This window comes from Mchenga conophoros, linkage group LG4 (genome assembly GCF_057382185.1).
Source record: "Mchenga conophoros isolate Kocher_MC1m ecotype Shallow Benthic linkage group LG4, M_conophoros_male_GT1.1, whole genome shotgun sequence".
Lineage (NCBI taxonomy): Eukaryota > Metazoa > Chordata > Actinopteri > Cichliformes > Cichlidae > Mchenga > Mchenga conophoros.
The window spans coordinates 2,101,070-2,118,140 of NC_140529.1; the positions used below are offsets into that span (position 1 = coordinate 2,101,070).

General features: G+C 43.7%; 1 protein-coding gene across 3 annotated transcripts in view; it reads left to right on the forward strand.

Annotated features, from left to right (window-relative positions):
• The first annotated feature begins 228 nt into the window (after positions 1-228).
• Positions 229-17,071, forward strand: part of LOC146575257 (voltage-gated potassium channel KCNC1-like) — a 90,991-nt gene continuing 74,148 nt past the window's right edge. For all 3 annotated transcript variants that reach the window (XM_085269912.1, XM_085269910.1, XM_085269911.1), the window contains exon 1: positions 229-1,157. In XM_085269912.1, coding sequence (XP_085126038.1) covers positions 615-1,157 — 543 coding nt within the window. In that variant the 5' untranslated portion in view covers positions 229-614. The remainder of the gene's footprint in view (positions 1,158-17,071) is intronic.

Sequence of the window (17,071 nt, forward strand, 5' to 3'; positions counted from 1 at the left end):
TAGAAAGTTGGACACCAGGAAAGCGAAACCTACTAAATAAATGAAATTCCTGAATAAGGTTTGTTTCAGCAGGCATAGAGATGCTAATGTCTAGATGCGCATCAGTATTTCAGCATTTCCAGAAGGAAAAAAAAAGAAGCAAATGATCACGTGCATGCTCTCGCTCTCTACTGCTTAGTTCAACACATCTGATTTCTCTGCACAAGTACGGGCTGCAGAGACCCACGGGATGAGAATAAGAGCAAATGTATTCATGTTCGGGTATTCATGTGGAGGTCGCGAATTCAACATCGTCAAAGGATTTGAATCACACGAACTCAGTAAATCAATCGCGCGGGCAGGCAGTCAATCAGCGGGGAAACCTATTGATTCATAAAATCCGCATCCCACACATTCTCTCTTTCGTACATATACACGCGCCTGCAGATCCCCCCTCTCTCTCTTAGAGAGGCAGAGAGGCTGACTCCTCCTTCCTTTCCTTCTCTCACTTGTGTCTCCTTGTTGGCGGTACAGTATAACACAAGCATACAGATCGGGGACCGACGGTGGATGGGGAAAGGCAGTAGCCGCAGCAGCAGCAGTCGGACGTACCGACCGAAGGATGCTCCAGCACCATGACTTGCTCGGCGTCAGATAGCGAGAAGATCGTCATCAACTGCGGTGGAATTCGACACGAGACCTACCGGAGCACCCTAAAGACGTTGCCGGGGACGCGTTTGTCTTGGCTGACAGAGCCCGACGCCTACAGCAACTTCGACTACGATCCCAAGTCCGACGAGTTCTTCTTTGACCGCCACCCGGCCACCTTCGCCTTCATCCTCAACTACTACCGTACCGGCAAGCTCCACTGCCCCAACGATGTCTGCGGGCCGCTCTTCGAGGAAGAGCTTGCCTTCTGGGGCATCGATGAGACGGACGTGGAGGCGTGCTGCTGGATGAATTACCGACAGCACCGTGATGCAGAAGAAGCCCTGGACAGCTTTGAGACCCCCGAACCGGATCCACCCGAGGACGACCCTGCACTCACCGGCGGAGCGGATGGCGACCTGAAACGTCTGTGCATGCAGGAGGACGGCCGCAGGGCGACACGGTGGGAGGTGTGGCAGCCCTGGATGTGGGCACTGTTTGAGGATCCCTACTCCTCCAAATATGCCCGGGTGAGTGGCAAGTGTAACGTTCAATCTGTGTTCCCTTTTTTCTCGTGCGCGCTCTGCAACTCATGCGTTTGGCACTGTTTTGGCCACTGCGCATTGTTGCGCGTAAATGTTCTCCGGATACTGTTGGAGGATGAAAGGACGTTCAGTTCTCTGCGGGTTAAAAAAAAGCCACAGTGGTGTACGTTTGATCTTTCTCATGAATCATTTTGCAGGAGGATTGTGGCTCCTGCTGATGGCATTTTTTTCAGTGCGCATCAGCCCATCCATCTCACAAATGTTTCACAAGTGTGCATCCATCCTGAATGTCTATCGTACACCAGACATGTTTTTTCCATATCTATTTCTTGTCAATCCATACTTTGTGAAAATTATTCAACAGTCTAGAGGTCACCTCTATGAGTAAAGTGATCAAAATGTAATAAAGGAACGTCAGCTGTGCATCCTCACACTTCATCCTAGAGGTTTGTCTCAGTACATGTGTACATGTAGTTTACATAGACTTTAGTTAGGTACTGCTCTTGCTCCAATGTTGTTCACAACTGCTTTGTCTGTTTCTAAATGTTGTTGCCTCCCAGGAACTCACTTCAAAATGATTCAACTGTTCTGTCCTGACTATAATGAGTCAGAAGATCAGCTTTGTAGCTTATTTATACTATATAACACCAATGACCTACAACAGTAATCTCAGCATGCTGTGTATATGTAGGAGTTTTATCACAATCAGAAGTCAAAGGCCCTAGAAAATAGGAAAGTATGCCCTTACAATCAAGCAAGAACCGAGCTGTCTTTTAATAGAAAGATAAATATCAGAATGCAAAAATAGAATAGAATAGAATAGAATAGAATAGCCCTTTTTGGTCATTGTACATGTACAACAAAACCAGCGGTGCCAGAATAAAATGTACACAGCAGACAGCAGGAATAAATAACAAACATGAGAAGTATTTACAATGAAGAGGGACATACACAGAAAGACGAGAAAGGCACACATTTAGAACAACATAGCTGTAAAGTGCTTGAAGAAGTCCGGAGAAAGGACTTGGTCTAAATAGAGTCCATGTGTGAGTAGCCTGAGTGATGAAGGTTTCTGAGACCATGGCTCAGGTGAGGTGGGTGGGCAGGGGTGGGCTGTGGGGGGATAGTGCTTGTTAACAGTCTGAATGGTCCAGAGGAAGAGGCTGTTAGTGAGCTTGGTGGTGTGGGACCCGATTGGCCTGAGCTGCTGACCTGCTGGTCAAACAGGTGGTAGGGGGAGTGCAATGGGTCACCTGGGATGGCCCTGGGCCCTGAAGCAGCAGGATGTGGCGATGGCCTTGGGGGGTGGCAGAGGACAGCCAATGAGTCTTTTTGGGCAGTTCCTGTTCCAAGTTGCAGCTGGGAGTAAGTGGAAGGAGAAGAGAGGAAAGAGGAGCGCAAAGAGACCACTAACAACAAATGGCCTTCTAACCTGAACTTGCAGCTGGTGTTTGTGTGGACACAGAGTCCACGGGGCTCCACGAGAGAACAGGAGCTCACCTTCATTTTCAGTTTTCACTATTCTTGAATTAAATTCCATCTAAACTGCCTCCTGTTGAATCTGGGGCAGTTCTTAGATCCAGTGATTGAAAAAAGTGATTTGTTTGACAGTACAGCATCACAACATCATGGTGACAAGAACTGGCTTTGATATGTAACGAGCTTCTTGGTTGCATGAGAATATTTTGTGGAAGGTGAGACTATGTTAAACCTTTTCGCTGGCACCAAAGCAGTTTGAAGATGTTTATGTGCAGCTGGTCTGCAGTCTGCTTTTCAACACAGACGAGAAACTGTACTAGCTCAGGACTAGATTAGGTCACATGCTAATTGGAAGGTTAAGCGTGTGATCCCTGGCTGCTCCAGTCGGCATGCCAAAGTATTCTTGGGCAAGACACTGAAGCCCAGTCTGCTCTGTGGTGTATTTATCAGAGGCAGAAAGCACTTACATGTAGACAGTGTTTGGGTAAATGATGCGTTTTGTACAGAGTGGTGACTAGAAGGATGCTGAATAAGAACCAGGCTATTTACCATAAAGTGGGCTTTACTATCTAGAGTATGGTATTTTAAATATGCTGCTTTTTTACCCACTTTAAGTTTACTGAAAGTTCTGCTGATTAGAGAAAACTATAAGATGTCAGCAAAGCTATCTGATGGAATTCTCTTGGTTTTTATAGTGTCAATGCAACAACAGTCATTTCGAGGAGAGCTGCGTTGTGATGATTGATACTCTGAACTTTTAGTAGAATTAAGGCAAATCAGCTTCTGACAAATGCTGCAATGCACCAGCGCACAAACCAAAGTGGGTGAGATTTAATTTGTAAAAACCACAGGTGTTGTTTCTGTGAAAAACTCAAGTAAACTTGTTAGATTACTACAGTAAATAAATAATTTTCAGACGTTATTTTCTCAAGCTGAAGACAAGGCTGCTGGATTAATTTAATCAAACTGTAACCAAGCTGTGGCCCAGCACCTCATCCACATGTGAAACAGCAATCAGACGTCAACAGTGATATAGGTGAACATTTCTATCAGCATGTCTGCTGTATCGGTCAAAGAGGATCTCACTCAGTTTATGCAAGTGTTGCAGTTCAGAGAGGCTTGTTCCAACCCAGTGTCCTCACAAAATACAGTCAAATAGAATGATGCTGCAACTTTCAGTGTAAGTGCAGGACACAGAATGCCCTTTATGCAGAAAAGCAGGCAGTCTGGCTGTAGATGGTCCTCGTGTCTATACAGGGGACCCCAGTTTGTGCAGACAAAAACCTCATACGAACCAAGATCTTTTCTTAACCATAGTGTTGCGTCCATATGTAGATATCACAGGAATGAGGACCTGTGGAAGCATGAAGTACCATAAAAATGGACAGGTCTGCAATGTAAATGGCAGCAAACGAGTGACTGAATAATGAGGGGTGATAGTACAAAAAAAGACAAGCTGATGTCATGGTTGAGGGGGTTAGGACAGCATCAGTGTGACAGTGGAAGTGACTTTGAAAGTGTTGCAGTCAATAGTTTTGGTGCCAGCACTGGGACAAAAAGGTTGGGTTGAAAGGTAGATGGTCAGCGCAGCAGCAACACTCAGGTAAGCTAAAGTCCAGCTTCTGTTAGCCGATTAGCTTGTTTCAGGATGAAGGTTTAAATGTTTTTTCACAAAGATATTTGACAAAGAAAAGCAGGACGGCATGAGTTGTTGTCCTGTGGCGTCTGTCCTTAAGTATGTGTATTATATTTGCAAAGGTGCCAGGTTTGCCCATTTCTGTCTGTCTTCTGCTTCACAATCTACATGGTCCATCTCCGATCTCGTTCTCTCGTGTCATCGCACCGACAGCTCACTGTGGTTTATTACTGTGCTACATAATCAGAGATGAGTGCTATATTGCTTATTATTGCTATTCAGTCCCTTCTCACCAACCCTCCACCCAATATGCTCTCACTCCCCCACCTCGTTCAACCCCCCACCCCCAGCTCTCTGCTTGTGCTATAGCGTAAGACTGCAGTCCCCATAGTAGCTGACTGTGCTGTAGTCTGCTGCAGAGTAGGAGAGAGAGAGAGAGGCACAAACAGGGGGAGGGAATTACAGAATGTGAGGTGTTTTTGGTTGAGGGTGAATTCAGCAGCAGAATAAAAAGAAGCAAAAGAGAATGGAGCCACTGCAATCCCCCCCCCTATTTCTTTCATTCTTTACTTTTTTCTTCCCCCAATCTCTCAACAAGACAAGCAAATGCACACACGAGCTTCACTTTCACACACTTGCTAGGCTGCTACACACAGAGTTCATTGTAGCAGTGTGTCATTTTGGTCCTAGTACTTATAGCTCTTTCCTACTGTATTTAAGCCCCAAAGCACTTTCTATTATGAGGCTCATTCAGCTTATTCACACACATCACACAAGCACTTTTTTCTGTCCCTAAGTGCTTTTGTCTAACATTCACACTCGGATAAATGCTTCAGTGGTTCAGTATTCTGCTTCATGGATAGATCCAGACCGCAGGAGCCGGGGATCAAACCACCAACCTTCCGACAATCTCCTGAGCCACAGCTGCTCGTTTTGTTCTTCCATGTTATTGTTATGTCAGCAGAAAGGAAAAAATAGTCTCTTTATGATGTCGTTCCATTTACAGTTAACACTGAAGATCTTCAATAAAAAGTAATTAGTAATAGATTTTATTAACCTCCTATTTAAAAGTGAACAAACTGGACACTCTGATGTGTCCCTCCATACTCTGCCACCCGCTGGTCATTTAATGTTACTACAGATGTATGACGTGTCATTTAACCCTGTCATGCATGAATTCTGATGACCTCAATCAGTATTTTTTTTTCATCTTTTCATGACTGAAGATGAATAAAAATTCTTTAGAAAAAAAGCTGAATGTTTGTGGAAGTAGTTTTTAGTTTGTTTTTAGTTTTAGCTATTTTAGGGGGATATCTGTGTGTGCAGGTGACTATTACTGTGCAGAATTATTAGGCAACTTAACAAAAAACAAATATATACCCATTTCAATCATTTATTTTTACCAGTGAAACCAATATAACATCTCCACATTCACAAATATACATTTCTGACATTCAAAAACAAAACAAAACAAATCAGCGACCAATATAGCCACCTTTCTTTGCAAGGACACTCAAAAGCCTGCCATCCATGGATCCTGTCAGTGTTTTGATCTGTTCACCATCAACATTGCGTGCAGCAGCAACCACAGCCTCCCAGACACTGTTCAGAGAGGTGTACTGTTTTCCCTCCTTGTAAATCTCACATTTGATGATGGACCACAGGTTCTCAATGGGGTTCAGATCAGGTGAACAAGGAGGCCATGTCATTAGTTTTCCTTCTTTTATACCCTTTCTTGCAGCCACGCTGTGGAGTACTTGGACGCGTGTGATGGAGCATTGTCCTGCATGAAAATCATGTTTTTCTTGAAGGATGCAGACTTCTTCCTGTACCACTGCTTGAAGAAGGTGTCTTCCAGAAACTGGCAGTAGGACTGGGAGTTGAGCTTGACTCCATCCTCAACCCGAAAAGGCCCCACAAGCTCATCTTTGATGATACCAGCCCAAACCAGTACTCCACCTCCACCTTGCTGGCGTCTGAGTGGGACTGGAGCTCTCTGCCCTTTACCAGTCCAGCCACGGGCCCATCCATCTGGCCCATCAAGACTCACTCTCATTTCATCAGTCCATAAAACCTTAGAAAAACCAGTCTTGAGATATTTCTTGGCCCAGTCTTGACGTTTCAGCTTGTGTGTCTTGTTCAGTGGTGGTCGTCTTTCAGCCTTTCTTACCTTGGCCATGTCTCTGAGTATTGCACACCTTGTGCTTTTGGGCACTCCAGTGATGTTGCAGCTCTGAAATATGGCCAAACTGGTGGCAAGTGGCATCTTGGCAGCTGCACGCTTGACTTTTCTCAGTTCATGGGCAGTTATTTTGCGCCTTGGTTTTTCCACACGCTTCTTGCGACCCTGTTGACTATTTTGAATGAAACGCTTGATTGTTCGATGATCACGCTTCAGAAGCTTTGCAATTTTGAGACTGCTGCATCCCTCTGCAAGATATCTCACTATTTTTTACTTTTCTGAGCCTGTCAAGTCCTTCTTTTGACCCATTTTGCCAAAGGAAAGGACGTTGCCTAATAATTATGCACACCTGATATAGGGTGTTGATGTCATTAGACCACACCCCTTCTCATTACAGAGATGCACATCACCTAATATGCTTAATTGGTAGTAGGCTTTCGAGCCTATACAGCTTGGAGTCAGACAACATGCATGAAGAGGATGATGTGGACAAAATACTCATTTGCCTAATAACTCTGCACTCCCTGTACATTTTGGTGTATTTCAGGGGACCTTGTTTGATAGTATTCATTTTCTAATTCCTTTATTTTTGTCTCTAACTCTTTTGCCTTTTGGAAAGTCAATCTTGCTTTAGAGCTAGTGATGCTAATTATTTGGCCCTCAATAAAAGCCTTAAAACCTTCCATCTTATGGTTGCAGAAGTTTCTGTTGTATTCATTTCAAAATAGAGGCTAATTTGTTCATCCAGAAGCGAGACCAAACCAGGGTCCGCCGACCATTTTTGTTTGCAACGCCTAATTCTAGCATCTTTCACAAGCTTTGCGTCCTGATATACCAATGAGTTGGGAGCATGATCTGAGATTAGGATCGCCTCAAAGGAGCATTCCTTGATTTTATGTCTCAACTCTGCAGATATCAAAAAGAAGTCAATTCTTGAATTCTTTTCTTCCCTCCAGATATCTATTAAGTTTAATTTCTTCATAAAGTGCCGTATAGTTACTCTACTACGGGTGTGAGACTCTTCGGTTCCCGAGCTCCTATCTTTCACCGGATCTAGTACACAGTTAAAATCACCTGCCACCACACATTTACCAGGAAAAGAGGACAACATGAGGAATAAGTTTTGAAAAAAGATAGGGTCGTCTGTATTAGGTGCATAGATGTTCGCCAAGATAATTTATTCATTTAGTAAGTTCCCTTGAATGACAAGGTAACGTCCAAATTTGTCTTTGGTGACTTTACCTGGAGTGGTATGGATTCGTGCACCAAAATGGTGACCCCTCTCGCTTGAGAGTTAAACGATGCAGACAAGACCTTGCCTCTCCACCTCCTCTTAATTTTCAAGTCCTCGTTATGCATCAGATGTGTTTCCTGAAGAAACACAATGTTAGACTGCAAAAATTTTATTTTGTTCATGACTTGTTTAACTTTCTTCAGATTTCGTAACCCTCTGCAGTTCCATGATGTGATTTAGATTTTTATCTCACTAGACATTTCTTGTAGATTGTGCAGTTATATTCCCCAAACAAGTGAAAATATATGTCAAAAAAATAACAAAAAGAAAAAGACGGAAAGCTAACATAAATACTATTAGTAACATCAGAAACTGCCCGAATACCCTCACCGTCACTCATATCCAGGCCTTCCCCAGATGTTTAAAGCTTTCAGGTAGCAATTAACAGTCCCACCCAAGGATGACACCGTATAGCTGAACTAGTAGAACCGAACTATCCAACTGTTAACTATAACATTAACCATACCCTCCTGTGCCACCAAGGTTAGATATTACATTCTTATCTATTCATAAACACCCCTCTTTGCCATAAGTGAAATCCAATTTCACATTTCAAATCAGATTTCTAAGCAAAACTAATCAGAAGTGGTCTGCTGGTTTGATTGAGCCCCACTTACTTGAAGTTGACCAATTTACATTTGTTGCAGAAATATGTTCGGCCTATTAATCTTTTTTTATTTGATTTATTTATTTATTTTAAATTAGAAGACAGATATGGGTATCTTAAGAGCGTTAATCCTGCACTGAGCCCCTGATAGAAAATGCATTGTAATATGCGCTATTAGACACAAGCATACATTTAACGTTATAGTTTGATCTGCCCGAGCCGGCTCGGCTCGATCCTGCTCCTCTTCTTCTCAGGTCAGATGTTACCTTCTGCTTTGTAAACTTAGACCGTATCCTAACCATCAGTCCGATCCCTCTTTTGACTTGATCCGTTTGATGAAGCCCTCCGCCTCAACATGGTTGTTAAAGATGAGGGACCGTTCCTTATATGTCACTATCAGCCGGGCCGGGGGAATGATGCCATAGCGGAGCCCCATTGTGCGGAGTTGGCGCCTCGCCTCGTCGAACTCCTTCTGTTTCTTGTGGACACCTGCCACCACGTCCTGGTAAAACCTCACCGTCTTGTTCTTGTATCGTACTTCTGTTTTAGTCTTAGCTGCTCTCATCAACAATTCTTTATCTTTGAAGCTGAGAAATTTCATTATCAGCGTACGGGGTGCAGGATTGTTGTGGGTTCTCGGCCCAGCTCCAGCGTTAGTTATGTACGCCCCAGCATCAACTCCAGTGCATCCGGCAGCCAACTCTCCAGAAAGGCACAGGCGTCCTCGCCCTCCGCTCCCTCCGGTAGGTTGACCATCCTCAAATTGGAGCGCCTTGATCTTGTCTCCAGGTTCAGCAGTTTGTCCTCCAAATCTTTATTTTTATTTTCTAGGACTAGTACTTTTGTCTGGAGGGAGGCGACGTTATCCTCAATTGTCAAAATCCTAGTTTCTGCTTCTGTGACGCGCTCTACACAGTCAGTAATGTCTTTCCTCGCACTCTCAATAGCGGACCTATGCCGTCAAACCTGGAGGAAAACTCTGTTTTCATGTTGTTGATAGCGGTCAGGATGAGGGCCAATGTGGGGCAGGACTCTCCTGCCGCCATATCCTTGCTTCTGTCCGGCGCATTAACCTTTGGAGTCCCGCTAGCGTTAGCCTCGCCGGAGTCCATGGCCTCACTGCTAGCTGATGAATCCTTGCTAGGCCTCGACTTCGTAAAGTCTGACAATTAAGCTTGGAGAGTTTTGTTCCGCCCTTGACTGACTTTCTTCTGTGACACCGGCATAACCCTAAGTTTATTTGTTGAAATAGCGGTGATTCACCTACTCAAGTACAATATATTAGCAGGATTTTGCCAACAGGGTAGCAGAGCAGGTTAACGCATGTCCGCTCAGCTCGCCGCCATACTGGAAGTCCCATTTGAAATCATTTGGTAAAAAAAGTATGGTAGCCAAAATACTTTCATGAATGTTTGACATATGACATGACACTTTTCTAAGTTAGTTTATAAATAAGCATAAATAAACAGAAAAGTTTACTAAAACCAAATACTTGAAATGCCAACGTAGAACAGTAAAAATATCACCTGAAGTGAAAAAGTACTGAAAAGGTGTAATGCTTTGATGAACGAAGAAGGATAAAGTAGAAGTTCTACCATTTAAATTGGCTTACATATAAGAGGAAAAAAGAATACTATTCATCATTAGTTTACATCATTCTCAGTGTTAAAAATGTTGACTTCTTCAAATGAACATGATCTGTGAGATGGGTGGTCAGTGGATGGAAACTGGCCCAGTCGATTCTCCTAGTAACAATAACTGAGCCAGTTTTATTCACAGGTGCGCTCCATGTGGAGTACAACAGTTAATGCCTACAGGGTCTCAGTACATCTGCAGAAAAACAGTGACAACCAGGTGATGATACTTAATCACAAGCACATGCTTCAGCATTTTTCCAGTTCTCATTTTTCCCTTTTCTGTCATTGCAGTGTCTTTCATCTTTTTATAAACCACCCATGTCTCTCTTTCTACATGTCTCCCTGGAGGTTTGCTGTGGTAAAGGCAATATATCCTGCAGGGTCCCTCTCCCCCCTCGGTGCTTTTCAGGATAATGCTGTGAAAGAGACTTTTTTTTTGTCTGTGCCACCTATCTGTGAGGGAGAGAGAGAGAGAGAGGGAGGGGGACCAAACTATATTTCATGTCACGTCAAGAAACAAAACATTTAACCACAGAGGGATCTCCGCTGTGATCTTGCCTCGTAGGGAGTTAATAAAACAGCCAACGAACAAACACACAGACACACACATGCAAAAATAGCTAACTGAGCATGGGAACGGTGAGCCCATAGGCTCATTTAATACAGTACATCCATACATGCAGCAGATTCCTGCAGAATGATCTGTTGTGACGTGTTGTGCATGGTGTGTGTGTGTGTGAACTGCAGTATCTAACATCTACTGTGGATGAGTTCCTTTCACCTTCAGTCCGAGACAGACAAACTAACACACACAAATCTACCTGTATACACACACAGCCTCACACATGCACACAGAACACAGCACACACACGAGACAAGCACAACTGCCAGCTTTGAGGTACACTTGTAAGCTTAACATATGGTTGTGATTTTCAGTAATGATATAGAATTCCTAAGGTACGCTCGTCACTGTGACACGTGAGCATACGTGACATACGAGTACTCTGTGACTTGAAATGTTTAAATGTACATGGGAGAGATAAATATCTTAAACCATATCTTCTTCATTGTGTCTTTCCTCAACTCAACCATCACCATGACAGTCATCCTTTCCTCACTGTTTAAATGGTTGTGTTTACATTCTTGAGAGAAGATGGAACTTCAGAAAAACCCAAAGGTTCTCAGACTGTATTCTCCATCTCTGTCTGAAGACAACAAAAAAGGCTTTTTGTGCAAACTGTGTGAGTAAGTATATGCAAACACATAGTGGGGAATACAGTTTTCCGGCAGGGCTTTATATTGTTGAAGCATTATCAAACCATCAATATAATTTTTCTGTTGGAGGACAAAGACATGTATGATTATATTTCTGTAGTTTTTGAACATCTAATTCTGTCTTGTTTACTGTTTGCTGCTTTATATGTAATTCAAAACAAATGTTGCTCTTGTGTGTACACAAGCTATGTTCTTACAGTCCTATTACCAATAACAGCACCCTATAATCTGCATACATGTACATAGTAAGGTACAGACACAGCTCATAGACACTTATATTTGTCATGTGTTCAATGCTCTGTAGAATAATGGACTTGCCAACATCAGCACCATTAGCTTGACCTCTTCCCAGCTTGACGCTGTCACCTGCTACTGCCCCTTTCTGTGATACTGTACACTGTCACCCATCTCTTCAGAGGAGCCAGTGGTCAGCTGACTCAATCCGACAATCAGCCACCCAGCAGTAGATGAGCTAGTGAACAGCTGCTCAATCAGTGACTGGACCAGTCTTGGGTTGTTAGCTTTTGTGGTGTATTCTGCTCGTGTTAACTAAGCTTGGTGTTTTCTTTGAGGAACTAGTGAATGTTACTCCCCTCAACCCCTTGCCCTTATTCTTGGGGACGTAACAAAATTATTGCAAATTTATTAAAACTAGAAAAATAAAAAATATAGCATTTACAAATGTATTCACAGCCTTTGCCATAACACTCAAAAGGTTTCCACTGATCTGTTCGATGTTTCTATATCATGTTTTGAGTTTACCTGTGATAAATGCAGTTGATTGGACATACCTGTCCAATATATAAGGTTCTATAGCTTACTCTCTATGTCAGAGCACAAACCAAGACATAAAGTTCAAGGAATTGTCTGTAGACCTCCAAGACAGGATTGTATCAAAGCACAGCTCTGAGGAAGGGTACAGAATAATTTCTACAGTTTTGAAAGTCCCAATGAGCACAATGTCCTCCATCATCTGTAAGTGGAAGAAGTTTGAAACCACCAGGACCTAAAGCTGGCTGCCAGGCCAATATGAGCAACCGCTTGTGACCAAGAACCTGACAGTCACTCTGACAGAGCTCCAGTGTTGTTCTATAATAATGATGGATTGGATTTATATAGCGCTTTTCAAGGCACCCAAAGCGCTTTACAATGCCACTATTCATTCACTCTCACATTCACACACTGGTGGAGGCAGCTACAGTTGTAGCCACAGCTGCCCTGGGGCAGACTGACAGAAGCGAGGCTGCCATATCGCGCCATCGGCCCCTCTGGCCAACACCAGTAGGGTAAAGTGTCTTGCCCAAGGACACAACGACCAGGACAGAGAGACCGGGGATCGAACCGGCGACCTTCCGGTTACAGATGCGCTTCTCAACCCCATGACTCACGGTCGCCTATGAAGGCAGGAGAACCTTTTCTGCAGCACTCCACCAGCCAGGCCTGCATGGTAAAGTAGCAAGATGGACACCACTCCTCAATAAGCTGATGTTTGCAAAAGATGCCTGAAGAACTCTCAGATTAGGGACAAAATTCTCTGGTCACCAAATGAACTCAAAGATTGAACTCTTTGGCCTGAATCCCAAGCATCATGGCTGGTGGAAACAGGCACTCCCCATCACCCGGCCAATACCATAACTTAAGTGAAGCATGGTGGTAGCAGAATAATGATGTGGTGATGTGTTTAAGCAGTAGGAACTAGGAGACTAGTCAGATGAATGCAGCAATGTACAGAGTATCCTGGATATCTCTGTACATTGCTGGAGCACTCTGTCCAGAGCACTCTGGATCTGGCAATAACCATCTCCGGAGTGATCTGGACTTCAGACTGGGGGTAAAGTTTGTCTTCCAACTAGACAACAATCCTAAGCACACAGCCAAAAATAAGAAAGAAATTTATTTGAAACCACTTTGTGAATGTTCTTCAGTAGAGCCCAGACTTGAACCATATTGAACATCTCTGGAGAGATCTGAAAATGGCTTTCCACCATAGCTCCTCATTCAACCTTGAGCTTGAGAGGTTCTGCAAAGAAGAATGTGCAAAAAGTTGTAATTGCTGTCAAAGGTGCTTCAACATTCGCCCTGAGTTCCTGAAGGCTCTTGATGTTGTAGGGCTGTCTTGGTTGACACGCCTCTACAATGTTGCGTGGAGATCCGGGGAGGTACTGGATTAGCAGACCGGAGTGGTGGTTCCCATCTTTAACAAGGGGGAACGAGAGGGTGTGTTTCACTCTTCAGTCTCCCTGTGAAAGTCTCTGCCAGGGTGCTGAAAAGGACAGCCCATCTGTTAGTTGAACCTCGGAGGACCAATGTGTTTTTTGTCCTGGTCGTGGAACACTGGACCAGCTCTTTATCCTCTCGAGGATACTTGAGGATGCATGGGAGTTTGCCCAACCAGTCTAGATGTGCTTTGTGGACTTTGAGAAGGTATCTGACCATGTCCCTTGGAGTGTCCTTTGGGAGGTGTTTTGGGAGTATGGGGTGTCTGGCCAATTGCTACAGGCTATTCGATCCCTAAACAAGCATTGCAAGAGCTTGGTCCACATAGCCAGCAGCATGTCGGACTCATTTCCAGTGGGTTATGGACACTGCCAAGGCTGCCCTTTGTCAACGATTCTGTTCGTAATTTTTATGGACATAATTTCTAGGTGTAGACAAGTGGCAAAAATCTTTCACTTCGGTGGCCTCAGAATCTCATCTCTGCTTTTTGCATATGATGTGGTTCCATTGGCTTCATTCTGTGATGGCCTCCAGCCCACACTGGAACACTTCACAGCCGAGTGTGAAGCGGTGGGAATGAGAATCAGCACCTGCAAATCTGAGGCCGTGGTTCTCAGTCGGAAAAGGATGGAGTGCCCACCCTGGGTCAGGGACAAGTTCCTGCCCCAAGTGGAAGAGTTTATCTTATCTTGAGTGATAGGAGAAGGGAGATCGACAGACAGATTGGTACATTGATGCGGATAATGTACCGGTTCGTCTTTGTGAAGAGAGAGCTGAGTGTAAAAGCAAAGCTCTCAATTTACCGGTCGATCTACATCCCTACCCCAACCTAAGATCACGAGGTGTGAGTAGTGAGCAAAAGAATGACATCGCGGATACAAGTGGCAGAAATGAGCTTCCTCTGAAGGGTGGGTGGCTTCTCCCTTAGAGATTAGGTGAGGAGTTCGGCCATCCGGGAGGGGCTCAGAATAAAGCCTTTGCTTCTCCACATCAAAAGAAGCCAGTTGAGGAGGTTCTGGCATCTGACAAGGATCCCTCCTGGGCGTCTCCTGGGTGAGGTTGTCTGGGCATGTACTTAATGGGAGGAGGCCCCAGGGCAGACCATGGACATGTTGGAGGGATTATATCTCCCAGGTGGCCTGGGAACGCCTTGGTGTTCCCAGGTATAACAAAGTTTTTATCTGACGTAAAATGTATAGAAATTATACATATACCAACAAGACAGTGTACATATGGAAAAGATATATATAAACCTTATAAAGTTTGTATCTGTCTTGTGTGAAACTTGTATGAAAAGCATACAAGAGTAAAAACAGATATAAGATCCCTTGAAAGATTATATAATGAATCTTGTATGTTTTGGATACTTACTAAAACAATATATGAAAGTAATGAGAAAGTGGCCACTTTCATGAGTTAAGTCATATAAGTTTTTACTATTTCTTTTCCATATGGGCCCTGTCACAACAGCATTTGTTTTCATTCAAAGTCTTTATGGCTTTAATACCTGGGGGGCCGGTCTGTAGTCAAAATGCCCAATTTTCTGTCCCAGTCCAGCCCTGCAGGTTAATACTGGCAGTGTCACCATGCCAGCTGACTGGATTTCATCATCAGCCAGTGTTGCTCTCTGGCAGCCCGTGGGGATGAGGGAAAGGAGGACCCAAATGCAGGACTCTGGTAATGATGACAGTGCGTTTTATTTACAGTGCAGAAAATATAGACAACCAATAAATCCCTGTGTGTTCCTGACTCCTGTTCCGTGTCTCCACTCCCTGCGTACCATCCACCCGCTGCTTCCTCGTTCCTCCTTGGAAACACATACAAAAGCAGCCTTCAGAAAACTCCACAATCGCGGCAGACTAACACTTACTGGCTTGCTGAAAAACTAACAGGTAGTCACGCATAACGATCCCTTGTTGTGGAGCTCTCAGCCACACTGCTGTGTAGCTCCCCGACGATGTTAGATCAGCTCCAGGTGTGTGTGATGATCCAGATGGCAGGGCCACACCCCCACACATGCACACACACACACGCCTATATATAGAAACAAATGACAGCAGCACAATACAAGGACACGGTAACTATGGCGTTATTTTTGTGCCACTATTCTGAGTGCACATAAAAAAAATGTGAGCGCAGGTAAAAAAAAGTTTGCAGGTGCAAGTGTTGCATTTTGAGGAGAAATTTATTTTGAGTGAACAAAATTCACTCCTGCGTGCAAAACATGTATTTCAGTGTTTGCTGTTATCCACACACACACACACACACACACACACACACACACACACACACACACACACACACACACAACAGCAGCCCCTCTCGCTCGCAATGTGTCGCTCGCGCTCTCAACATTTCTGTCCGTGCGCGCTCAACTCTTTCTCTACACCGTTATATTTGTGCCACAAAACCAGCCAATCACAGACTTGGATGCAAAAAAATCTGATTGGCTGTTTTGGTCTCCAATCAGCTCGAAATGACGAAATGCAATATCCCCGAATGCATTTCGTCCAAAACTTTTAAGATATTTTCAAATATCTGCTCGATTTATAGGTGTGTCTTTAATGTCCTGTGGCAATCTGCTTTTCAAAGAAATCCAGCATGTCCTTAAAAGCAGCTCCCGACTCGTAGTTTCCCTGAAAACCACAGAACACAGTTTTCTGTTTATCTGTCAGCTGCTTTTTGGTGACTGAGAATAAACTGCTCTGAAAAATCTAAAACTGCCTCGGTAGGAGTCCTGGAAAGCCCAAGTGAATGCTTTTTCTGCCCAAAACTATCTCAAATTTTCTGTTATTTTAAGGAAATGTGTCCTGATCTTGTTTTCAGTCAGTCTACGAAACAAAGTTGAGATGTATGAACATTTTCAATGTACAGAAAGTTTTGTATATGGGCAGAAGAGTCTGTAAATGACTTAATGAATAGGTGACACATGAACATTTTAAGTTGTTTACAGTCATAACGTAATCTGACAATAGCCAGTCACATCTTAATAAAGGCAAACAAAAAAGACAGACCAAATCTCCAACATTAACATTTAAGGTTAGGTTAAGCTAAAGTTACAGCTCAGCTACAGTTAATTGTGATTCACTTACATTTGCTCCTGTAGGCTTACACTGATGGACTGGGGGACTGACTTGCTGCATTCCCAAGCAAGTTGACACATAGCTGCTACTCCCTTATCCTGGTTCTGCCTGTTAAAAAGGGTCTTTTCCTCCCCACCATCCCCAAGAGTTTGCTCTGATTGTAAGGGTTTTGTCCTGTATTGTTGAGCCTTACCCCAACAATCAGACGAACCAAGCAACAGTGGGAAGAAAAATCTCCTTTTAAACAAGAATGAATCTAGTTTGATAATTACTAATGATTCAATGTAATAGTAGTATATAATTACATAAAAGGTGAAAGAGGTAAGTGGAACCCCCACCCCCCACCCCCTAGGAGCCCAAGGCTATTTTATCATGGCACTGTTGACCATTGCAGAAATCAGGATAAATAGGAAAACTAAGCAAAAATAGTGCATTGACTTCTGCTTACCTGCCTCACCTGAGTGAATGTGTGTGTGTGTGTGTGTGTGT